Source organism: Tyto alba, unplaced genomic scaffold (assembly GCF_018691265.1).
Source record: "Tyto alba isolate M040663 unplaced genomic scaffold, T.alba_DEE_v4.0 Super-Scaffold_11, whole genome shotgun sequence".
Lineage (NCBI taxonomy): Eukaryota > Metazoa > Chordata > Aves > Strigiformes > Tytonidae > Tyto > Tyto alba.
The window spans coordinates 13,162,412-13,188,044 of NW_024881273.1; the positions used below are offsets into that span (position 1 = coordinate 13,162,412).

At 49.2% G+C, this 25,633-nt stretch overlaps 1 protein-coding gene and 1 pseudogene across 4 annotated transcripts in view; one reads left to right on the forward strand and one right to left on the reverse strand.

Moving 5' to 3' along the window:
- Positions 1–14,684, forward strand: part of LOC104357227 (dual specificity testis-specific protein kinase 2-like) — a 36,922-nt gene extending 22,238 nt beyond the window's left edge. For 2 of the 4 annotated variants that reach the window (XM_032996456.2, XM_042786968.1), the window contains 7 exons: positions 2,759–2,880; positions 3,026–3,074; positions 3,833–3,982; positions 5,942–6,115; positions 6,706–6,789; positions 7,620–7,706; positions 8,838–12,253. In XM_032996456.2, coding sequence (XP_032852347.1) covers positions 2,759–2,880; positions 3,026–3,074; positions 3,833–3,982; positions 5,942–6,115; positions 6,706–6,789; positions 7,620–7,706; positions 8,838–8,939 — 768 coding nt within the window. In that variant the 3' untranslated portion in view covers positions 8,940–12,253. Of the gene's footprint in view, positions 1–2,758; positions 2,881–3,025; positions 3,075–3,832; positions 3,983–5,941; positions 6,116–6,705; positions 6,790–7,619; positions 7,707–8,837; positions 12,254–14,179 lie in introns of those variants that run through there. The other 2 variants (XR_006164790.1, XM_042786969.1) reach the window with 2 other exon arrangements.
- Positions 14,685–15,684: 1,000 nt separating this feature from the next.
- On the reverse strand, positions 15,685–25,255 carry LOC104357228 (annotated as a pseudogene).
- Between the last annotated feature and the right edge of the window lie 378 nt (positions 25,256–25,633).

Genomic DNA, 25,633 nt, shown 5'->3' on the forward strand with positions numbered 1-25,633 from the left:
AGTGCTCTGATGACTTGTAGTCCTCTTGGTTCAGCCAGTCCCCTGTGGACTTGTAGCCCTGAACAGCAGCACTCCTGCTGCGAAGCATGACTGGCAATGGTCCTTTGAAGCTCTTTGCCAACAGATGTTGTCTTCCGAAGTGCTCCCACAGCAAGGACATAGACTCCCCAAAGTGCTGGCACTGCCTGTGCTGGCAGCCTGTTGTGTTTGCCATCCTTTGTCCTTCGGATAAGCCCATTATCAGGAGTTGTTATATGTTCATTGACTGAGGAAGGAGGATTCACTTTGTTCTACTTGGTGACTCAGACTTGAGAGGTCTGGGCACAGCCTTCTGCTCTGTGGGTTATATATTGCATGGCCCAGGCACAAAGTGCCTCCTCATCTGCCTTAGTTTTCTTATGGGCAATAAGGAGCTATTCAAGTATGAGTTTCTCTCGGGGAAAGCATACAGCTTCTTTCATGGGCATCTCTCATACTTTGGGGTCTGAGGAGAGCAGGATGGAAATGCAGCATGACTTCTTTTTTCTGAGGCTTGTTTAAGGAATGGCCCAAAGGGAGCCTCTGAGCAACCTTTTTCTCTGTTGGCCCTCAAAAAAATTCATACATGTTAGGAAGCACAGTCCCATTCCCTGTCTATATGCAACTTTCCAGGACTAGATTTTCACCTTTATTTATCCATTCAAGGCTGACACCAGAACATCATCTTCCCTTCATCATCTGTTAGCATGAAATGAGAATACCTTGGAGGCCCCTCTGCACTTTCCTGGTTCTCACACCGATCCAGGACAAAACTGGAGACTTCATGTGATTCAGAGCAGACCAAGGGCTGCTTCAGGTTGACCAGAGCAAAATCTTAGGGCCCACAGTCTTGGAACAGGCCTTCTGAGCCCATTACCTTTGCCCATCTCTCCCACTACTTTTTTTTTGGGGTGTGGGTCTGCCCTTGTTTTTCAGTCATTTATTCTCAAGACCAGGCTGGACTTTGCATTACCTTGTTTACAGGAACCCCTCCCGCGCTCACCAACTCCACCAGCCCAGGCACTGTTTGTGAACTCTGCTGGTGTCTAACCTCACTGGAAGCTCAGTGTAGCTGTGTCTCTGCCGAAATTTGTGCAGAGCTAATAGGTTTTACTGAAACTCAGTATTGGCTCCTCTGAAAGTTTTTCAGATCTTCCAGATTTCAGTTGCTCCCTGTGCTCTGTCCTGAGCATGAGAGCACTCAGAGTCTTTGGGCAAAGATGACTGATAGCATCTCTTATATTTACATCTGTGCAATTAGAGTTAATAATCAGTTATGTCTGACTAGTGATCCACAGTCTGTGGTTATGAAGCCTCATCAGGTGAGAGTGTCAGAGCCCTGGCTTCCTTATGACCTGCCTGAGTAGAGAGGCAGAGTTGTTCCAGTGTCAACATAGACTATGAGGTTGTATTCCTTCAGAAGGGAAGCAGCAGTTCATGTTGCTTCCAAGACAATTTGTTTTGTGAGGTCATTATAATGAACCTTTATCTCCCTCCAGTCCAGCTAGGTCTTACATGCAGCTCTTTGTTCTCACCTGGCCTAGTAACCTTGTCTTGTAAAGTGGTCATCACAGAGAGCAGTGGATGACACTATGGGACTCAGAATGCTGCTCTTAATCCAGCTCATGCTGTGTCTAAACTATTTTTCCCTTAAAACAAACAAACAAAAACCCCAAAACCTCAAATTGAGAGAAAATTAAACACATAGCTGAATTCTATGGCAGCCCTGGGGGAGCTGTCAGGACATCAGTGTTGGCCACACCTGATACATGAGTCTCCTTAAAACAGATGTTAATTGAGGATGGACATGTTGAAGTACCACAATGCTCTGTGATGTGGTCTGGAAACTGCTATTTGGATCATCAGCCCAGGTAACATGAGCTGCAGTGCAGGGGCCCTGGGTGGTCCTGTCAGGGCTGAGAGCCAGGTGACTCCTGCATGTCCTGCACCCTGTATGAAGCTCCTTTGTTCAGTACTTCCTGACTGGTGCTTTCACAGTGGACAGCAAATTTCCTCCTAAAAATGCCTGCTCAGTCTGTTCAGTGTTGTAAGGTGGGGGAAAAGCATTTTGTGTTCTGTTCTTTAGCTTCCAGTATCCCTGTCTGGGGGAAACCCTAGAAATCAAATGTCTGGTGGTAATCCATAGCAGAGGTTCAGGTTAGCATGTGGCTGGGAAGCAGACATGGGACCTCTGTCCTGGGATGTGGGGGAGAGATGAGCTGGCTCTGTGCTTTCTTTGTTGTGTCTGTCTGGCAGAGTCTGGTTATGGGGGGGCTGGCCATGGACAGGGGTGCAGAAGGAATTGGAGATGAGGAGTGTGGCCGGCAGCCTTGTGCAGTGATCAGCCCCAGTTAGGAAGGAGGGATGTAGATGTGGGGCAGGCTGCAGTTGGGAAGGGACATTGAATGCAAGGCATTAGAGGGGAGAAGGTCAGCTCTGTGGTAACCTGGTGTGGGCTTAGAAAGTGCTCCAGCCCAAGGAATACACAAATTTTGGCAGAGAAATAGTGTTGTGATGTGTTGGGACAGGAGGGACCTTGCTGTTCCCAGCTACCCAGGCAGACATCACTGGAGTGGAGCTTATGTGGAAGACAGCACTTTGCACTTGTGCAAATGACTGCAGAGCTCTGGGCAGAAGGGAAATGAGATTCAGGTCTCTGGTTGGGAAGGGATGCTGTTGTCCAGAGGGGCTGGCAGACCTCTGGAAGCTAAGAGATGTTCTGCTCTAACCTTGGCTCCAGGTGACCCAGGCTGCTGCTTGTAAAGTGATGGTGGTGAAGATCTACAAGAATGACGTGGACCAAGAGGTGATTGTGCGTGAGATCAGCCTGCTGCAGAAGCTGTCCCACCCCAACATCGTCAGGTGGGCACAGCCTCCAGCCGTGAGCAGTGGATACTGGCAGGGGCTGGAACTGGCTTGATATCTCTAAGGCAGTTCTGCAATGAGGGATTGAGCTGAGCATTGATGTAATTTTTTTTTTTTTTTTTTAATGTGTTCTTCTGCTTAGGTACCTTGGGATATGTGTGAAGGATGACAAGCTGTACCCCATTCTGGAGGTAAAGGTTTCTTGCTTGTAAGTGTGCTCTGGGCAGGCAAGGACCCTGTGGTTGTTTGGTATGGAGGATGGCAGATATCCTGTAACATATATCTACACCTCTCTGACACCTGCACTGGTGAATGGCTCTGGACTAGCAAGATTGCCCCAGAGAGGCTTAGGGTCCTTTCTTCCCCACACCTGGTCACAGCTGGAGAGGGCACAGTCACTGCAGGGCCATGAGATTCAAGCAGAATAGCCAAAAAGTGTTTCAGGTTGGCTTGTTACCACCAAGGGCCAGAACTGGCCAGCTGGAGGGGAGAAGAGGAGCCAAGGGTGGAGAGCAGGAGAAGAAAGTAAAGCAGACAGAGAGTGGCAGGACCTCCAGGGTGGCTCTGAAATGGTGGTGTGGTCTAATGGAAAGTCCTGGGCTGGTACTGGGGAGGTCTCACCTTGTTCCTACACTGTTGGTGGCAGAAGGCATTCACTGAACCATTGCCAGGCTTTTTGCCTCTACTTTGCTGCCCAACAGTGAAGACCATGGCTGGTTTATACAGCCATCCCTGCAGATGGACAAAGCCCAGAGGCCAGCAGTGACCTGCTGTACCACGAGGGGTATTTGCACTATGCCACACATGGGGCCCTGCATGCAGTGGCATTCCCAACCTCCATCCTGAAGGAGGGGCTCCTGGATTGGCAAGGGAGGGTTCAGCACCTGGGAAGCTCCAGGGGAGCCTGTGCTTGGCTGCACAGCCACTGGCTTTTTGTCTCTGTTCACAGTACGTGAATGGGGGTTGCCTGGAGGAGCTCCTGGCCAGCAAAGACACTGCTTTGACGTGGAAGGAAAAAGTGGACTTAGCTTCTGACATCACCAGAGGAATGATCTACCTGCACTCCAAGAATATCTACCACCGAGATCTCAATTCCAAGGTATGCAGCTGGAAAGCGGATGACAACCCTGGACTGCTGAAAGCAGTACAAGTTAGGGGACTGTACAGGGACCGCTTAGGGCTGTAACCAGGAAGCCTCAGGCCTCATGCTGGTCCTCTGATTTATGCTAATCCCTCTGCAGGCAAGGAAGCTTTCTTGATAAAACCTGCCATTACATTTAATTCATTGCTTGCCAAGCAGGAGACCCAGTATAGATATTCCTCCTAGTGCTGTTCCTGTCAGAAAAGAAACCAGATGGAAATGTATGCAGGATTGCACATGGTTTTCTTTGCCTACAGTTGCAGTGAAAGCTCTGCCAAATTTAGATAATTCCTTTCCTGTTCACAGCAAGGAGGAAGCTGTCGCTAACATCAGCTGGTCAAAGGCTCTGGGAGCAAGTGCCATGTGAAATGGCCCTTGTCTGTGTGTGGAGCACCAGCAGAGCTCAGGAGATGTGTGTCTACTCAGTCGAATGCAGGGAAGTTGTTCTTCCTTGATCCAGAGAATCCAGGTCACCAGTTTTAGGATTGTCACCTCCATGGGTTTCATACTCTGGCAGCGTGCCAGCTGTGAAGACTGGCATCTGGAGACAGGCTTTGGGTGTAATGCAAAGGCACATAATATTCCTTGTGTATTGGCCTTCTGGCTGGGAAGCTTCTTTCCTTGGAATGTGCTCATGCTGCTTGATGGGTACAGGAACAGCACTGGGACTTCTCAGACTTGTCCATGAGGACAGGCTTTGATGTGGCTCTAGCTCTGCCACTGGTATAGCAGTAGGAATATGGGACAGTCTCTTGGGTAAAACTATCCAAAACTCATATGGATCTGCAGCATGCCCATGATATCACAGGTAATGTGAGCTGAGGGGTTGGTGACCAGCCTGGACCATATCTGTGTCAGCTGGCACCAGAGGTTAGCTTGGTGATTCATGGAAATGAAGCCTGCAAGTCCGTGCAGTTGATGCTGGATATGTAGTGGTGTGTCTTCTTATAAGCTATTTTCGTTGGTGCTCTATGAGCTTTTTAAGATAAACTTGAAATATTCATGAAGGTTGGCAGTGGGAAGCCAGTCAAGCTTTATAGTCTTGAGAGACATCAGCATAGGAATGAAACTCACCTTTCTAGTCTCAGATTGTTTACTTGGCTCTGTTACCATGAAATCGCAAACGCCAGGCAAGGTCAAGGCAAGAACCTGGTTCACTCTGACGACAGGTTTCTTGGCTGGTATGCTCTGAAGTCAGGTGAGATGTAATTTCCTATTTGGTGGTGACTGATGAGCTCAGGAACTTTCCAGATCTGCTTGTGGAAAGTGCTGGAGGTGCCTGCCCTTCTGTCTTGTTGCAGTGGTTCAACTCTGAAAGAGGTTCATCCTTCCCCAGGGAAACCTAGGAAACCTGCAGTGATGATGGCTGAAGATATGGGAGAGAAGTGTATACATTCTCACTTGAAATCTAGTTATTAGTGGGAGCCATGTGGAGAAGATGCCTGTTGTTTCTGTTAGTTCTGTGAGAGCAGATGCTGAGGAGGAAATCCTGGGGAGCTGAACAGGTTGAAACTGCTGGGTTTTTGAGAAACCTTGAGATAATTTTATAGAAATTCCTCCAGAAAGCCCTGTTAGGGATGTGTAGCTATGGGCAGCAAGAAGGGCTGTGGCTGTAATCCTGCCTGCCTTCAGTTGAACAGTGAGTAAGGTCTACATGCACATTTCGAGGCCTCTTTCAGATAAAAGGATGTAGATCATCATGTTCATTGAACAGCTTCTTCAAAGGACTTTTCCTGGCTTCGGATGTGACTGGTGCATCCCTAATCTGCCTTGCATGCCCCATGTGTGCTTTCAGGATGCAGGTCTCTGATGAAGGGAGAGCCTGTAGTGGCGAGGTGGGGCTGAGGCCAGTGAGGTGAAGTGTTCAGGCCCTTCCTCATCAGGCACCTAATGCCATGCCTCATGGGCTCCTTTCAGAACTGCCTCATTCGGGTGACACTACGGGGCCGTGAGGCACTGGTGACAGACTTCGGGCTGGCCAGGGAGGTGGTGGAGCTGCCTATGAAGGATGTGGAGAGGAAGCTGTCTCTGGTGGGCTCTGCTTTCTGGATGGCTCCTGAGATGCTGCGGGGAGAGCCCTATGACCGGAAGGTATGGCTTCCCAGATCCTTGTTCATCCTCAGAGCTCCTGAGCGAGTGTGGGAGATGTCTTCTCTGCTTACTGGTCACATGTTCCAACAGCATAGAAGCCCTTTCCTCCTTCCCCAGGAAATGTCATCCTACTACCTGGACCTTTGCTCAGTAATGCTTTGCTTAGCAACTTGGAAGTTCCTTATGTGGCCCTTATTAAGTTAAACTTTCAGGGAAATGGATTTCTGCCAAGGGCAAACACAGTGAAGCCTCTCTGAGGAAAATGCTCGATGAGTTACAGCCCCACGAGCCTGTTGCAGGGTCTGTGGGGGGTGCCAGAGCTGTGGTAGAAGCACAAGACACATTGAACAAGAATATGGGGCCAGGCTTCCTGAGGATGAGGCTGGACTCCAAGTGGGGATGTGGTGTTTCTAGGTGGGTTCAGAAGCCCAGAATAAGATTAGGGGTTTGTTGCCTCCCTCTCCAATGGGCTTTTTTGATGGGACATTTGCATAATTTACGGAAGGACCTTGTTGTTGGTACTTCTCTTTCTCATGCTTTGCTTCTGTGCATGCCCTGTCCCACCTCCCGCTCTCCTACCCCTCCTTCAGGTGGACGTGTTTTCCTTTGGTATTGTCCTCTGTGAAATCCTGGGCAGGATCCCAGCTGACCCTGAAGTGCTTCCCAGGACCCAGGTAATGATTTCTGCAGCCAGATCTAATGGTGTTTTCTCCATGGTACCAGACTGTGGCTTCTTTCTGAACCAAACTGACCTGTATGCATGTGTATGTGTTCAGACTCAGGTTTTTCTCTACAGGTTTTTCCATGAGAAAATCTGATCTCACAAAGAGAGAACTTTCCTTCCACAATGTGGAAAGGGAAAGTTTATCCTGAAAAGGAATGAAAAATCCATCAGGAAAACAGCAAATTGGTACTTTCCAATGAGCAATGCAAGAACCTGCAGTGACCAGAGATTATTCCATATTTCTGTGAGACTGAACAGGAACTAATGCTCCATCTGTGTTCCCAAGATGAAGGAGAATTACGTATCAGAGACTCAGAAGCCCAGAGGGACAAAGCTATAGTTATGGAAACAGCTGGCTGGACCCCTTCAACACTCAGCTGCTGTTGGAAGACAAGATTATCTGCAGTTCCTGTCTTCGACAGCCACTGCTCAGCACCTGGTGCTGGTTCCTCTACTGGTTTTTGCTTTTGTGGATCTTGTTGCCTTAGTCTGAGCTTTTTCCGGGAGGACACATACTGCTCTGCAGGGATATAGCACAGAGCAAGCAGAAGGATGCTGCAGTTGTCCCAGCTCTGCTAATGGTTTACCATCTGTGCATCCCTGACAGAGCTGATGTTGCCCTGGTACCTTTGCATAGCCATCAGTAAAACAGCTGTGATGGAGACCCTAAAAGCTTTAAACCATGAGCATTTTGTGCTTTAATACCCTGGGAAGAATTAAGAGCTTTTAAAGGACTTTATAGCTGAAGTCTTTTCTATGTACTCTTCCCCTTCCTCACAGGATTATGGTTTGGATGTTGCTGCCTTCCAAGGGATGATCAGTGAATGCCCAAAGAGGGTGATGGACCTCACTGCTAGCTGTTGTCGGGTGAGATTCTTGTTAGGTTCTTTTTTTTCCCTTTGGTTTTATTGGATTTGTATCACACTTGTATGATAGAGACCAAAATTGTTGTGAATCCTGGAGAGCTTGACCCTGCTGCTCTCAGTGCTAGCACACATAACAGCTAATAATGAAAGCTGGGGGGCCTCCCCATGCTGCCCAAAGCATCGGGGAGCAAAGCAAAGAGAAAACGAAGATCCAAGTTAATCTCTGAACAGAAGAGAAGAACAAAGGCAGTAATCAGGCAGAGAGTGGAGAAGCTAGGTGATCAAAACACACCTATTTGCGAAGAGCTCAAGGCAGCAAATAGAAGTCAAACCTTTCATGGGTCCTGCGGATGTGTGAATAAATTGCCCTGAATTAGAGGAGTGATTCATGTCAGCAATTGGCTTAGATTTCTGTGTGTTCAGATCTTGTATCTCTGATGGTCAGCTTCTTAATGCAAGTTGATATAATAATAGGCTTCTGCCAGAAATGGCCCTTGAGGCTGCTGTTCTCTGCCCTTGTGCTATGTGCGGGTTTAGAGAGTTTTTGTTGCAGCTCCCCAGGCTGGCTCCATGGGGTCAGGCACAAAGGGCAGCCCCAGGATGGTATGGTGGGGTGTGAGATTGGGGTGTCACTCATTTTGCTTACACTCTGATGGCACTAGGAGGGCTGGGGATCACAACCCACTGAGGATGAGCTGCATCAGGGAGACAAGACAGTTAGATACTGACTGTCATGAAAAAGCTCAGGGAATGATACGTCTCCTTCCTGATACGTACCTGCAGCCTTTCTTTGCACACTGCCTACTCTGACACCATTTGAGTGGGCTTTGGGATGAGCAGTTCTCACACCCTGTCCCGGTTGGGCTATGTCAGGCTGACTTTCAGCATCTCACTGCCTTTGCTTGAGCTGTACCGCACCATGGGACCTGTCCTGTGGCTGCTCATTTGCAGCAGCCCGGGCCTAGATCACCAAGTGGTGATGCCAGAAGGCTCCACTGGAAGGTGTGTGACCCAGACCAGTGCTAATGATGGATGGATGCCATTTCCCAGCCTCGGGGAAGCCAGCAAAGCTGCTGCAGAGCACCCACCTCTTGTTCGGGGTGTCATCTTCAGTTTTTCTTTCTTGTTCCAGGTGGAAGCATTTAAGAGGCCATCTTTCTCTGAAATCCTGGATGAATTGGAGGATGTCGCAGAGAGCCTAGAACCTAGGAGGGACAATCAACTTTCAGGCTGAGCTGTCTGCCTCCTGCAAGACTTGGCAGAGAATCATCCAAACTGTAAATAAACTGTCTGGGGGGTCAGGAGTGAAGAAGGAAGGTGGGGAAGGGAAGAGCTAAGTGATGTGCTAGTCTTTATTTAATCATAGTTTTGGTCTCTAATTTCTTGGATGGAAAACATGGTTAAAAATGGAGAAGGGACTTACCAAGGGTATATTTTTCCTAGCTAAGGTTTTTAACAGATGTAATTAGGATGCTGAGCAGCTTTTGTCTGTTTGCTTGTTAAAAGAAAATGATCCTGGAGACCTGAATTCCCTTGAAGATGCTTTCCAAATCCCCAACAGAAACATCATCTTCTCCTGCTTCCCTGTGTCCCCTGGACCCAGGGCCTTCCCCTCCTCCATTCCTGTGGCCTTGGGGAATTGCCTTTCAGGGGGCTGGGGTCTGTGTAGTGTGAAGGAGGGGGGTTTTGGGGTGCTTGGTGAGCCTGAGAGTCACCTTGTATTTCAAAGCCTTAAAGCACCTGTCCAGCAGCCTTGCAGGAACAGGTATGCTCTGTAAAGTCTGGCTGGGTCTCCTGGCATCATGTTCAGGGCACACCCAGGCACACAGGCATCTGGCAAGGTTTTGGAGAGTCAGCTGGGGCCACCCATGGAGTGCTGACCTGTGCCAGCTGAGGTGATTGGGAGGGTGTGCATTATCAAGATACAAACTAACCAAGTAATATTTCCTGTCAGATAAGCTTTGTCAGACACATGTCCCAGCAGCATGGCAGTCTGTATTTCTTCTCACCACCCTTGACAGAGGCTCAAAGATGGAGGGATCTGCCTCCCCACTTCTCATCCTGCTGCACACACAGTGATGAGCGCAGTGCCAACAGCTTGTGAGGCCAAAACAGGGGAGAACTGGGTCCAAAATCATCCAGCATCTCACCCATTTCTCTTCCTGGCCCAGCACTCGTCACCTCCTTTGCAATGTGGGACACTTATGGACCATAGGGATCAGCTGTCCAGGAAGGCACTTTGTTTTGATACCAGGTTGTCTTCTGTGAGCCAGAGGAGGGTGATGGATCTGTGAATCCAAACCAGAGGTGGAAAGAATAATGGCTAGAAGTGGTCTGGCACTGCAAATGAAGAAAAAAGGTGAGCAGTGAAGTCCCTGCCCCAGATCAACTGATTGCTGGCCTATTGGTCTGAAAGACGTGTTCTGCTGGGACCAAAATATTTGTGGGTGTAAATAGGTGTAATGTCTGTATAGTGGTGCAGCTGTGGCTCTGTTTTTGTAGACTGTAGGCTCTTGCAGCAAGGATCATTCATCTGTCCTCCAGAAAGTATTTGTACAGTGTTTAGCCCAGTGGGCCTTCAACCTACAGCCTGAAGGCTGTTCTCTCACATTATTGTAGACCTACCTGGGGGCCTCATCTCAAGCTCTTGGAGATGGATTTTACGTTGTATATAGCCCAACGTCTCCGTTCCATGGTGCCTGTACATGTGGAGTGTTGGTGTGCTGGGACAGAGATGTAGTGGAAGAGCATGGTGCGTTTTCACCAGGGATCATAAGGAATTGGGAGCTGGCACGAAATGCACTGAATGGCACCAGGGTCATCTCCAGGGGGCACCTGCAGCTCCTTATTTCCCAGAGGTGCCGTTGTGCTTTTGTGGGATTCTTTCTGTGAGAAACCTCCTGCTCAACAGTAAACTGCCCAGCATATACCTTCATCCCAGCTGGATGCTGCTGGTGGGGGGAAGCAAAGCCTTGAGAAGTAGAAAATGAAATAAGGGAAGCTTTTCAACCTGGAGGAGGGAGAGTGGCCACTTTTTGACTTGCACCAGTTTGGGGACTTTAGACCAGTGGAGTGAAATGGACTGCAACATCAGTGCAAACAGCACTGATACATGTGTGTGTCTTCAGTGAGAACCAGCCACCACCAGCAATGTGTTGGATGAAAATCAAAGGGTGTATATTTGGCTACCAGGAGATGGACCTGAAGAGCTAACTGCAACTTCCCAAGGCTTCCCAGGCTCCCCTGGGCTCTTCTTCCATAGAGGAATAGGCTTGAGAATGGGGAATCCAACAGTATGTCCTAACACTCAAAGCATTAAGGATACAAAACCTTTTCCAAAGGCCACTATTGATGAAGGATAGCTGTCCACCTTGGCTCAGTCCCTGGCTAGATGCAGTGCTTTCACAAAGCCTTTCCCCAGTCTTCCCCATGCTGTCTGGTCTACCAGGCTGGAGTCTGTTCATCCTCTGCCCTCCCTGCACAAGAGTAGACTAAAGGAAGATCCCTCAGCATACTGATCCCTCAAATGGCCTGTTATGGGGTGAAGATGTCTTGTTCCAGGGGCACTTCCCTGCAGGGATGTTCCCCTGCTGGCCATCTCCTTGCCAAGACCAGCAAGGTGTGATGCTGGTGGTGCCCTACCATAGACTGGGCTGATCCATACATCTGACTTTGGTCCCACAGAGCAACAGCCATGGGGCTGGGACACAGTAGAAGAAGCGTGTGGAGTTCTGTATGCTTTGGTATTGCTGTGGTACGAAGGAAGATCTTTTGGTTTTATTTATCTGCTTGGGGATAAGAAGCGTGCTCAAGGATTAAACAGATTCAGGGCGAGGTGGGATATTTTCTGCACAGAGCACAGAGGATAGCCAGCGTGATCTGAGCTGTGATGGATCAGAACTGTGTTTCTTTCTGGGCTTAAGTGATCCATCCACTCTAATGGTGAGGCCAGATGTTGGATCTCATGTGACCAAAGGATATCAGGTACTTGCTAGAAGGACCTTTGGTGCCTGCTGCAGGGGCATGTGGGACCAAAACTGTCTGCAGGCACCGTGTGGACTAGAAGAGCCAATGCTGGGAGTCTGCAGAGAACACAGGTGATCTGGGAAGTTGGCTGGTGCATCTCGTGGACCAAGAGTTTCTCTTCACTGGTGAGAGCTGGAGGGAGAGGTGAGCATGGAAAACCGAGATGCCCTCCAGGTATGAGCTCCTGTGCTGGGAGCACAGGACCTGGCTTTCCCATGCCAGTATGACACTAAGTCCCTGTCTGTAGTTGAATTTCATGTCTCAGAGTCCTGGCACTGAATTAAAGCAACTGCAATGGTGGGTAGAGGGTCTGGGTGGCACAGCAGGCTTGCCTTTGCTGGACCCAACCAGGCGCTGCCTCCTCCTCTTCCCTCTGTTGGCCCCTTGCTCTGCAGGTGCCAATGGCATGGACCTGACCATGCTGCACCCCACAGACCATGCTTTCCTGCATTATCCACTGTGTCTTCATTTGTTTTTATAAATGCCATTGGAAATAAAGTCTAGTGGTTCTTTTCCACATCAGCCCTGGCTGCTGTGTTTCATCATCCTTGGTCTGCTGAGTGGTGCTGCTGAAATGCCACGTTTCCAAGCATAGGCACCAAACAGCTCCATGCTCTAGCAGCATAGCTGGCATAATAAACCTTTTTGTTAGAAGTAATTTACAGAAGAGTATTACCCATGAGAGAGTGGTATTTTGAGTCCATTTCTCCCCCTGTGCCCTTGATTTGTGGCAGGTTCAGCTGGTATCTTAAGTCACCCCTTCACTTTGGTTGGGGGGGCACAAGGTAGCAGCAGCATCACAGTCATAGTGCAGAGGGTGTTGGATTAATCTTTTCCACCCGGCAGCCCATAAGTCAAAAGGACCAAACCACGGTGGAATGATTTTGATTTCCCTTTCCCAGCTGCAGCTTGTTTTATGCTGACTTATACATGGCATTAGTTACTCTTCAGATACAGACCTCTCACAAGAACGCCTTGGAAAATCAGAAGACCAATGCCAGGACCAAACACAAACCGTAGAGCAGCACTGAATCTCAGTTCCCTGAGCTCCTCACATGATAGTCATCAGTGTTAGGTAGGAAGAAGACCTTTCCTTCTGAAGTCCAGTTTCTTGAAGTCAATTAGCTTTCAGATGTACAGCTGTGAAATCTCAGGGCACTTGCACACGGCCAAAGTGCTGTGTTCTTCCCTGGAAGGAGGCTCTATGCAGCCCTTGGAGGCTGGCAGTAATCCCATGGGTGGTTTGGACTTCTGGGTCCTCCCACGTCTCAGACAACACAGGAGGGTATCACTGGAGGCAGCCTTGATCTGGCCAGGAGGCTGGCCTGGGTGGGACCTGCGAGGACTGGTTTTGCCCCGCTTTTGCTTTCAAATGACTGTGCATCAACAAGCCTTCAGAGATGCTTCTAGCCTCTTATGTGTCCGGTTCCCTGATACGGCAGAAAACAGGTGCTGTCCCTGTACCCCATAACCTGGCCCACCCTGCTTCTCTGGTTACTCCCCCAGCTTCACTTGTCATTATTTGCAGCAAGGCAAATGTGTGGAGAAGCTCTAGGGACATTATAATTTCTAGGCTTCAGCGTTCGCCCTTTCCAGATCCACTAATGAGCAGAAGAGGTTTTTAAACTCAAACTGCGAACCCAATCCATGAGTTTTCCAGGACACAGAGAAGAAGCCCTGAGATGAGCTGTGGCCAGGATCAGTCACAGATTGACTGGGGTTATTCTGCTTTTCTTCTGGGGACCCTTGGCAAGAGGATGGTCAGCAAGAGGGGTGGGATGGTATCCTGACAGTTTGGGGAGCATATTCCTTTGGGACCTCTCAAGTCTGTTCCCTGTGTCTTCCCCCACTGGTCAGGTGTGAGAGCTGATGGAGGAGTGGGAACCCTTCTGCTGAGGAAAGGGGGGAGCTCTGGGCTGGTCGTATGTATGTATATCTAGGGAACTGGGTAATGACCTTAGTGGTTCGATTCTTCTGGCTGGAGTCAGTGCAAGCCTTCTCTGTGACTCCTGCAGGCATGGTTCCTGGGATGGACCATCAGGCCCAAGGGCCCTCTCCCTTATGTGCTTGTATCAGCACAGGGAACATTTTCCTGCCTTGAAATGATTTGGCCTCATGCTGGAGGGGATGCACTTCCAGCCCATGGCCTACTGCACCAGCTTTCAGGACACAGGAGAATTTCACTCTGCAGCCAGGTCCAAACCACCTCACTTAGCACTGGTGATGGCTTGTCATACCTGAATATTTCTGCTATGAAATTGTGGTGGTCTGGGAACTGTTCCTGGTTTTCTCTTAATTCCCCTAACATCAGTGTCCTTTACAGATGAATTTAAATGTTGAAGGTTTCTGTGTAGTAAGAGAAGATAGAGGGGAACAGGGAAAGGGGATTCAGTGCTTTTAGCTAGGTTAAAGCTGAGGATGTCCTCACCAGCTCATATGTCTCTGCAGGTGAGTCTGTGGTTCTGCAGAGTTGTCTGTGACAGCACCTTGGGCCTCTGAGAAGTTACTTATCAGCAAGAGTATCACTGGCTGATTGGGTGAGACACAACTGGATGCTGTGGGACCTTCCTCCTGCTCTTGCTGAGGGCATGTCAATCTGACCGGGAGTAGGAGAAAAACAAAACAGCTCCTGGAGATGGGGAAGTGACTGAAACTTTCAGTGTGTTCTCCTCTGCTCAGACACACACTTTCTCATATACCCGAAAAGGAGAATTGAGCAATGACAGGACCAAGTGAACATGGAGATGCAAACCCTCGGGTTTATTTCTTAGCACATTGTTGACCTGCTGCATTGTGCTGGGTGAGTGGCTGCTTTGTTTTTCTCACCCACAAGGTTTGGAGACAGTGTTGTAGGGCTGGAGCTGCCCTTGCTACACAATCTGTGCAAAAAGTAGTGTGATAAACCTGGGACCATGAGGAGCATAACACAAATAAATACTTTGCTTCCACTGACTCTAGTCTGTCCTTGCAGTGAGGAGTTAGTGCAAGGCTCTCCTCCCCTCTACCATCTGTGGGGAGGAGAAGTCCAGGAAGGAGACCCTTAAAGGGCATTTGCCAACTACCTCCATCTACCAGCAGCTAGCCTATCTTCAAATGCTCCTGGAAACAAGGTGAAATGGAAGATACCGGCACCTGCTAGTGTTTTACATGATGTCCTCTTGTGGAAAGCTTGACTTGGGACTCCTGTAGTGTCTTGGTACCACACATGTTGCTGGACAGACTGTTTTGTATCCAGCTCTTGGTCTGCAGCAGCTAAACAATGAGATGTCCTGGAGGAGTCACTGAAACTGGCTCTGGGCCTAGCTGCAGCTCTGTTGTGGTATGAAAGGCTGGGAAATGTTACTGTGGTTCCAGGAGCCGAGGTCCCACCTGAGGTCCTGGAGTATATGTTGTGCGAGGCAGTGGGGAGGGAAGGAGGGAGGTAGCAGTGCTGACAGCCCTGTGCTGGAAGCTCAGTCCTTTCCATGCTGATCTACATTGTGCCTCCATCACAGCCTGCAGGGAGATAGCGGGGGTCAGGAATTAAGTGCCTTTCAGATGGCTCTTGGGTCCAACAGAAAAGAGGCTGCAAGGACACTGGAGGCTTCATAGATGTCGATTAGACTGGAAAAATGCCAGTAATTACCATTTAGGGTAATAATATCTGATAGCTTTACTGAGATGCAGTAGCCTCACCTCACTTGGTCTTTAAATCAAGATAATGCACTTTTCAGAAAAAGGTGCTTTGGCATCTGTGGGGCTGCTAGAGATAGCCCAAGGTGAGAGTCTCATGCTTACAGGAGCTCAAACCAGCACTGATCTCTTCTGGTCTCTAAAAGTCTGCTCTAGGTTGAAGGCACAACTTGTGATATGCTTCCTGGTCCAATTTTGCCTTCAAATAACCTTATGTTTTGTGTCTTCTCACAGCTGTTGAGTGGCACTTGTCGGTGCTAGTCAGGCACCCTCTTGCCATGTTAAACTGGCATGAATTTAATTTCTGTTCACTTATGGGAGTAGTGGTATTCTTTGCCCATCTTCCAGTTTATGCCATCAGCATATGTCCTGGGAATGCCCACCCTGTACATCCCATTCAGGTTGGAGTAGTGGCAGCCATTGTACCACCACCCTCCCTTGTATTCTGTGGCACAGTTAAAGGAGCTCATGTTGTTGTCTTGGTCTGTTGAAAATGGCATGTCTTTATGGTATGATAAGGAGTCTCCTACAGAGCATACTTGTTCACAGTTACTGCAATAGAGAGCACAAAAGGGAACCTAATGTGCACCACTGCAGGGCATTGTTGGGCCTTGCTGGATGCAAGTCAGATTTTATAAATCCTGCTATTCTCTTGGTTTCTCAGGTTTCCTCCTTAGTCCTGGAGAAAAGGAGTATCCTGAGCTCTGCCAGGATTGCTAAAACAGGTGGAGAACTTACCTATGCCTGTGAATCAAATGGACCAGGTTCTCCTCACAGTTACATAGTGTCATTTTTCTTGCACCACTCAGATTCTCTGCAGACCTACTAAGGTATGGACTATCACACAGAGTTGCAGTGTACAAAGCCACATAAACCCAGAGCACTGCTATGTCAGGTGTTGGTTTCACTCATTCCTGCATGAGGGGTATTGAATTTTGCAGAGGAATTGTTTGCTTTATAAAAAAAAAAAAAAAAAAACACAAAACATCAAGCATTAAGAGGATGCAGTGCTGATGCTGCAAGTATTGACCAGCACCCCAGCCCTGGAAATGCCAGGCCTTGTGGGTGATGGGTGTCCCTGTCCTTCCCTGCACCCAGAGGTCGCTCGGCACCTGGAGTGCCATGTCTAGTTTTAAAAAAATGACCCAAAATGTAGATGGTACAAGGAGTTTGCATGATACAGCTCTGCACTATAAATGAAGACTTCTGAAATGTTCTAGAAAACAGCCTTTCCCAGTGAGCTGCTGCTAACTGACTGGCATTGACACCAAGGAAGTCTCTTAGAACCAATATTTCTCAGACTCTCCTAAAACTCTGAATGACGCATACTTGGCAAAATAGTAGTTATTTTCAAGGTCTGTCAGGTCAATACAGAGTTCACAGGGTCCTAGAAGAGAAGGTGGACAGTGGTAGTACAGGGCTGATGGTGAGTATGTACATTTCGGGTTGGAGGGTTTAAGGAGCCCTGAGATAACTTGAGAGGAGTTTCCACTACTTGAGAGATTATGTTTTATTTGAAATTCCTGCAGAACCTCCTTTATCTTTGATGGCTTTCTTGTGAAGCACCTTTTCTGATCCGATATTGGGTGGTCATTGGCACTGAGAGCTACACGCCCAGGAGTCCTGCACACAACTGTGACTCAGAGGCTGTGCATATCATCGCAACCAGTCCTAGTAGAAAGATGTGTTGGCCTATCTCCAGAATAGGTCATGCAGCCAACTCATTGGCTTCTAGTTTTCCTTTTTTTTAAGAGTGCAATTTCCTGTGTGCAATGGGCTGCAAGAGCCCACATGCTGTTTAGGATTAACTGTTGGGGCCCCAGACGAATGTGAGTTCAGAGTCCTTTAATGACCAGTTGTGGCACAGGGGTTGGGCTCTCAGGACCCAGCCCAGGATGGAGACAGACCTTACCCACTGAGGTGAGGAGGTGGAAGTTGTCATTCCCCAGCCAGAACTCCATCAGCTGGTTGCCAAAGCCTCATGTGTATGAATCCCAATCTTGCAAGAAGTTCACTGACCCATCCCAGCACCTCTGGAAAACCTCTAGGAAAGGAGAGCTTCAGGCCCACCAGGCCACACCCCCCCCCAACTGCCCCCCCCCCCCCCCCCCCCCCCCCCCGAAAACATCCACAGTGCCTGGGTGGCACAGCCACCCACAGCAAACAGTCCCCCTGCATCAGAACACTCCTGCAGATCTCTGGGGATTGAACCCCCAGGGGAATCCCTTGCTCATAGATCACCTCCATCTGCCCTTGGAAATGAGGAGGAAATGATTCGCTGATTTAAACAGGGACTGGGTCTGTGGTGTTCAGCCTGCTCTCAGAGACATCTCACCCAGGAGAATCCCCTGCATCCACAGGGAATCACCCAGGCTTACTGATGTGAGCCTCAGCTATGCCATCAGTGTGTGTTTTCTTCCCTTTTTGTTTTTATTTTGGTGCCATCCTTTGCAGCCTTAGTTAAAAAATCACTGTACGGACATGGAAACCTCCCTGTCCTCATTCTACTCACAATCCATTCCCCACCATCCATGTCCATGTTGCAGAAGTTGATGGTGGCATTGCAGCCTTGGGGGGTAGATGGTGTACCAGTCAGTCAGGACCTTCCTTTTACCCAACACCTCTTGACAGTTCCTGGCTTCTGTGCAAATCAGGGATAGAGTTCAAGTGGAAAGAGTTATAAAGTGCTCACTGCATCCAGACAACACACCAGTGTCATGCCCTAAGCTGGAGGCTTTGAGCCCTTCAGCCTCCCAGCTGGTTCTTTGCACTACAAGACTCTGATGCACACCTACTGGGAGCCAAACCCTGCTGCAGTTTCCGAGTCCATATTTCACAGGGAAGATGAGCACCTTCTAAGAGATGGTCTAAGGTACTCAGACTCCTCTCACCTGCAGTTACTCTTTGGGGGTCTGGGTGATGGGGCTACTCTGAGTGGGATAACAAGCATGTTCCAGGAGTTTGCCCAGGCTCAGGAACATATGGGGAGGGCACAGAGATTGTGTGGGTAGTTGGCAGCAAAGAAGTGGTGACACAGAAAAAGACCTAGTTGTAATGCAGTAAACAGTGTTCAGATCATCCTCTGTGGATTGAACAGCCATCACTTTTGAATATATACATATATATTACGAGTAAATTTATTTTTCCTCCCAAACCCTACACCTGATGACAGATTTAGACATGCCAAAGTATTGACTGGAACAGTTCCTATCGGACATCCCAGCTTACAGCTGCATCTGTGGCTTTCATAGGGGAAAGCCCTGGGAGAAGATCTGAGACGGTGGTGCTGGTGGTGCAGGTGTCTGAGTGTGCTGTATCTGATGAATGGACACACAGCGGTACCAGGCTGTCTTATGGGCATGGGTGTCCTTCCCAATGGAGGGACGGTCCTGGGCTTTGCCTGTTCCTTATTAGTCAAATATTTTTACATGCCCAGGAAACATAAGAAGGCAGAAGAGTGCCTGGGGGGACAACAAGAAGCCAGCTCAGTGGAATCCCAGTCTCTTTCAGGTGTTAAAGCATCTTTGATCTGCCTGAGCCTCTGCACATGACTGTGGCCCTACAGCATCCAAGTGTAGCCAGAGCAGGTTGTAGCTCTGCTTTGTCTTTAGCTCATGGAGACAGGTGGGTCAATTGAAGCTTGTTTGTTTTCTTTCTTTTCCTTTTTTTTTTTTTTTTTTTTTAAATGACCAAGTTAATCTGGGCACTGTCACACGTGAACTCTGCATCTACTGAACCTGCTTGCTGCAAGCATGGTGGTATAACCGCCTTTGAAGTAGCAGTATGTCTACAGAGGTGTTTCTAGTGATTTCATCTTGGAAACCAGGACACTGAGGCTCTCAAAAACTAAGACAGACCTCCTCCAGGACACATAGAGGGCAGGTGACTCAAGTAGTTCTCAGAGGACAAGACTTTCCTGGCCTGGCTCTATTACTGATTAGACACATGCATAGAAGCTGCATGTGGCTGTAAAAAACAAAGGGGTTAACAGTGATATTGCCTTACTCCGTCCTTCGGTGTCACTCTGAATTTGTTTTTATTGTTGCCCTGTCCTGACTCCTGATGCAGGGAGTCCACAACCATCTGCTCTGCAAAGCATGAAGGACCTAGGATGAAACTCAGCCCATGTTTCTGGAAATCCAGGCTCTCCTTTCATTCCTGCTGGACAAACAACATCAACAATTGCTCTTCACCTTCCATACCCTGTCCCCACCTCCTGCAGCACTTGGCATCATTTGCTTTTCCAGACAAATCCTGCTGCACTGGTAGAGGGCTGTGATGTTAAAGGAAGTGTTTAGCTCATCTGCACACACAGCAGAGGCACAGAGAAACCAGGCAGGAGGAGTAACTCAGTATATGTTCTGCCTTGACTGCTCCTGGGCCCAACAGAGGAGACCCAGCAGCCTACCAAGGCCCATCTGTACAGACCCAGGAGAATACTGAGGGATAACGGCAGGTGGGAACTCAAGTCACAGCGGTGTGACAGTGGTAGCACCCAGTACCCTCAGTCACTGGGAGCAGCTCTCTAGGTTGACAAGCAAGTACATGGAATGGCTGCCAGGGGTGTGGGACACATTGTAGATGCACAAGGAGCAGCAGCCTTGCCTCTCTTGGGCTGTTGGACAAGGCATGGTATATTTTCCCCTGACATCTGATTTGGGGCTGGACAGAAGAAGTGTTGCCGTTGGACCTGGCTGCTCTGCCTGCTGCTGGCCAACCCACAGCTTTGGGTACCAACCTTTTGTCCCACTGAGTCCCATTGGGCTGGGACACATGGTACAGGAGCAGGTGGGTGTGGGAAGGAGGAGGAAATGCACCCATGGGAAGGCAGGATCAAAAGCCCTGAGAGAGGAATGGTGCTGCTGGCAGAGAGCTTTAGTCAGTGGTTTGGGAGCAGCTGTAACAGCTGGAGGAAATGTACTGAACTAGCCACAAGATCAGCAGTGCTTGGTCCCCAGCTCTTACAAGCCAAGCTCCAGTGAGGGAAGTGCAGCGCAGACAGGGTGCCAGTGATACCTGCATGCAGGATAACAGCACTGGGAAAAAAAGCTTGTTTTCCTTCTACCCTATTGCTAGTGCTGGTAGAGAGACATGTTCTTCTGGCACCAGCAGTGAGTGACTGGAGTTTCATCTGACCCTCTGCCTTTTGGCATAGCATGGGAAGGCCAGAGGTCTGCCCAAATCTGTCTGGTCCCTCAGGCTGGGATGTGTGAAGCCCTATGGTTTCTGTAGCTGATGGTGCTGGGAAGCAGCGTCAGGCACCCAAGCTGGGGTCAGCCCCTATTGCTGAACAGCTGGTTTGGGAGAGTGGCTGCTCACACCACCTGGGCTGGTGCTGAGCCTACAGTGGGGCTCAACTGTCACCAAACAGCCCCAGCCAGTATCTGGTGGGGTACTTTTATTTCCCTATAGTTGCTTCCACCTGATGTGTTGTTCCAGAACAGCATAGAATGGAAGTTTAACTAAACCAGCTCACACGATAAATTCAGTGCAGCATGATTTACCTTTTGGTCCTGAAAAGCCAGTGTTCTCCAGCTGCCCCTGCAAAAGACAAAGAACGAATGCTCATCACAGATGAGTCCATATGATTGAATTACTGTGGCTCCCCAAATGGCTGCTCCAGCCCCTCCATATGTCCCGAATGTGCAGGAGAGGCTGTCAAGTGGTGCAAATCCACAGTACTCTGCTGAGTGTCCCAGCTGGTACTTCTGCCACTCTGGCTTGGCCACTCCCTTGATCTGCGTCATCTCTCAGGAACAGCAGGAAGAGCAGAACACAGGGGAGAGAGAACTGCTGCTCTATCTGCTAGAGTGTATAGGGAATTCATAGCTCCTGCTCAGTGACTTTGTGGGGGCTTTCTGTTTTCAGACACTTGTGAGATTCTGGGCAATAGCTGCTTTTTCAGTGGGTTCATCCATCTCCCAGTGGGATTTCAACTGAAGTATTGGTGACTTTGGCCAGGAAATAGCTATATATTCAGCATGCAAAGGGGCTTTTTTCCCAGCTAGTCAGTGCACCAGTGCTCAGTTCCTGGGTACCACCCTGTGCTGGGAACTGGTTTCTTTAGAAGAGACACTTTTCCAATGTCCGCAGCACACAGATCCTGCTGAAGACCTTAAGCACACCCTGGAGGGAGTGAAAGATGATTTCTCAGCAGACATCTTCCTCTTTTCAGGGGCTCATCCCATTGCAAAGAAATTCCCTCCTTGCTTCACCGGATGTTTCTTGGTGGTTTAGTCCCATCCTTCTGGTCAAGTAGGCTACAATGGCCTCACACACCAAGTCTAGGACTGGAGGCTGCTGGAAGCACTCAGCATCATGTCTCTGCATCAGGGATCCTGGCTGGTGCACCCCAAAGCTCCTCAGAGAGGGAGGGCATTTGGGCAGGTTTGTTGTGGTGGTGGGGAGGTTAGGTTAGGAGTGAAAAATGGGAAGAGGTCTGATTTTAAGGGGCTGGTAAGTGTCAGTGGGGAACTTCTAGAAGAAGACTAATATCTATCCTCTGTGATGTGGTCCCACTCAAGGATGTTGTTTCTATGACTCACGCCATGCAAGATCCATACCCCCAAATCCTGCTTTCCCTACACTACTCCAGGGATGTTTCTTGGACTACGGCCAGCTATACAGTTCACCTCTAGACCCAGTCTCCCAGTGCATGTCATGAACTTGGGTAGATTTATGGATTAGAGCTATGGTATGCATTACATTTTGCACCAGGTCGTCCTGCTTTCCTGGGGAGTCCCTGGGCCCCCATTTCTCCTGCAAGGAAAGACTCAGTTAGTATGTGCATATTGCAAACCGACCAGAGGGGAGATGATAGAGAAGCTTGGGCAGCTGGGCCTTGGTTTTCACAGAAACAAGGAAGTTGGGTTTTGTTAATTGGATTCAATCTTGCAACATATCTTACTCCTTTTCTAATGTTGAAGCTGCACTACATGGGTATGGCCAGTGTGAGTCCTAATCTGCAGTTCATATATGACTTTCTGTGAGCTTTGTACATCTTGTGCCAGTCCATGGATTTTGCTGCAATGGATTTTCTCCCTCTGCTAATCAGATTCACCTTCTCTATGAGTTGGCTATGAAAACCCTGAAGGACACACAGATCCCTCCCCAACATGTCCCCTCACACACACCCTCTTTGCTTCCTGGGGTAGGGGGTGCCAATACGGTTCCCAAGCTGTTCCCTGGTAGACATGCAGGAGCATCACAGCCTCCCTTCCACCCAGCCTGTTCAATAAAGACTCAGAAAATAAACAGTGTTTTTACTGTAGAAGAAACAAATGACTTATGACATGTAACACCCCAGGACCATTTCAGACTTGTGACAGGACTCAGGGAAAAAAAGATGATTCCATGTGTACAAGCACATCTCTAGATGGGGTTTTCTACTCCTATTCAACTCTCCAGCTGCTCACAGAAGCCAGTGCAAGGCCAGTCAACACTCGAACCTTCAGCTTGCTTCCCCTACCCAAATGTCATGGTTTGAACCCCACTGGCAGCCAAACACCATGCAGCCACTTGCTCACTCTCCCACTGTGTGGGAAATGGGGGAGAATCGGAGTGGTAAAGGGAAACTTGTAGGTTGAGATAAAAACAATCTAATAATTGGAATAAAATAGGAAAAATAATGGAAAGTACAAATGGATAATACACAATGTGATTGTTGATGCCCCCCTCAACTGATACTCAGTCCGCTCCCAGCTAGTGATCCTGAAATACCAAGATCCCACAATCGTAATCCAGGAAGCAAAAGAGAACGCCCCACTTCAAAGCTGACTCTATACACTGAGCATGTTGCTATATTGTATGGAATATTTCACTGGCCAGTTTGGGTCTGGTGCTCTGGCCATGCTACCTCCCAGCTTCTTGTGCACCTCTGTGTGTGCAGGATATGGCGTGTTGGAGAGTCCTTGAAATCTCATCAACAACTGAAAACATCAGTATATTATTATCAGCATTCTTCTCATACCAAACCTCATACTGAATCCAAAACACAGCACTATTCTAGCTACTAAGAAGAAAAATTATCTCTATCCCAGCTGACACCAGGAGACCAAAGTAACGAAGCTGTCTGTCATGGTTTGAGCCTGGTCGGTAGCCAAACACCACGAAGCCATTCTCTTTCCCTTCTCTTCTGGCAATGAGAAGGGATAGATGAGCCAGGCTTGGGGTTCGAGATAGGACTGGGAGGGGTAGATCACCCATTATGGTCACGAGCAAAAGGCAGATTCGTTAGGGGAAGAAAAAAAACAACATACATTTATTACAGACACTAACAACAACACATAACAGAGTAGGACAGTGAGAAGCATTGCCACATCTTGAGAACACCTTCCCCCCACCCCTCCCTTCTTCCCAGGCTCAGCTCTGCTCCTGATATCTCTACCTCCCCCCCCAGCGGCGCAGGGGCAGGGAATGGGGGGTTCAGGCAGTGCTGCCACTTTCTCCATCTTTGGTGGGGGGAGCTTCTGGAACTTGTTCCTCCTGCTCCAGTGTGGTCCCCCTCTCACAGGAGACAGTCCTCCACAAACCCTCTCCAACATGAGTCTCTCCCACGTGCTGCAGCGTTTCCCTACACTGATCTGGCGTGGGACACCAAATTTCTCCAACTGGAGACCATCCCACAGGCCGCAGCCCTTCCCGAGCTGCTCTGGCGTGGGACGACCACATGCTGCAATCCTCCCAGCGCTGAAATACAACAGCACAGCTCTCTTTTCCCACAAGATCCTGGCTTTCTTCAGGCACAGCACCTCGATCATCAATGCAAAAAACACAGGCCATAAATCAGTGTCTGCTTCACTGTAGATCTTCGGGGGGGGGGGCGCCCTGCCATCTCACCACAGGATACAGGGGCGTCTCTTCTCCAGCACACCTCCCCCCCAACTTTCTTCCTATGTTCTTCCACGGACCTTGGTGTTCACGCAGATGCCACAACTTTTCCTCACAAGTCCGACTCCTCCTCACCACATCCCTTCTTAAATATGTTATTGCAGAGTCGCAGCTGATTGTCTCAGCCTTGGTGCAGAGGTGGAGCTGACTTGGAGCTGAGGGAGCTTTGAGAAGCTTCTTATAGGGGGCCACTCCTGTAGCCTCCTCCCCTGCTACCAAAAAACCCCACCACCCACTCAAACCCAGGACACTGTCTGATATCAGTGTTCATTGCTAGCTTTTGGGTCTTCACCTTTTGTTCCTGGGAGACCTGGTTCTTCTTTTGGGCCAGAGGCATCTGGGATTCCTGGGCATCCTTGGAGATCAGCAAGCTGGTCAGCATCACCCAGTCCCACTCTTCTCACCTCTGAGGAAATGAAGACAATCTTTGTGGAGATTATTAGGGCTCTGAAATGTTTTGGAGTGGAAACTGAACCCTATGGAGTTGAGGAACAGTGCAAGTAAAAGCAATGAATGTGGGAGTTTGGGGGTGTTGTATAGATTAACAGATAGTATTGTAGAGCTAGACACTGAGACAGTAAGAAGTATAACCGCATTTTAAGAACACCTTCCCCCACACCTCCCTCCTTCCTGGGCTCAGCTTTGCTCCCAGTTTCTCTCCTTCCTCCCCTGCAGCCGCACAGGGGGGCAGGCAATGGGGGTTTTTATCAGTTCATTATCTGTTGTTCTTCTCCTTCCTCCTCAGGAGGGGGACTTCTCACACTCCTCCCCTGCTCCCTGGGTCCCTCCTGTGTGTTGCAGTCCTCCCAGTGATGAACTGCTCCAGTGTGGGCTGCCCTCAGAGTCCTGGTCTTCTCCAGGTGCAGCCCCCTGCTCCGGCGTGAGCTCCTCCATGGGCTGCAGGTGGCATCTGCTCCACCAGCGACCTCCATGCACTGCAGGGAAGAGGTCCTGACCTCTCATCATGGGATACAGGGGGGTCTCTGCTCTGGTGCACTGCCCCCTCCTCCTCCTTCTTCCTTCCAGTGACCTCGGTGTTTGCAGAAGTGTCCTCCTCACAACTTCTCTCAGGTTCCCCTTCTTAAATACATTATCGCAGAGGCACAGCCACCATCACTAGTTGGTTTGGCCTTGGTGCAGACGTGAGTCTGACTTGGAGCCGGGGGAGCTTTGAGAAGATTCTCACAGGGGCCAGCTCTGTAGCCCCTTCTCCTGCTACCAAAAACCCCACAACATGCACAAACCCACCACACCCAGGCTGCCTTACCTCTGCCCTCTGCAAATTTTCGATGCTTTTCCCCTTCTATGTTATATTAATAGAGGAAATGAACCAGCAAAAAC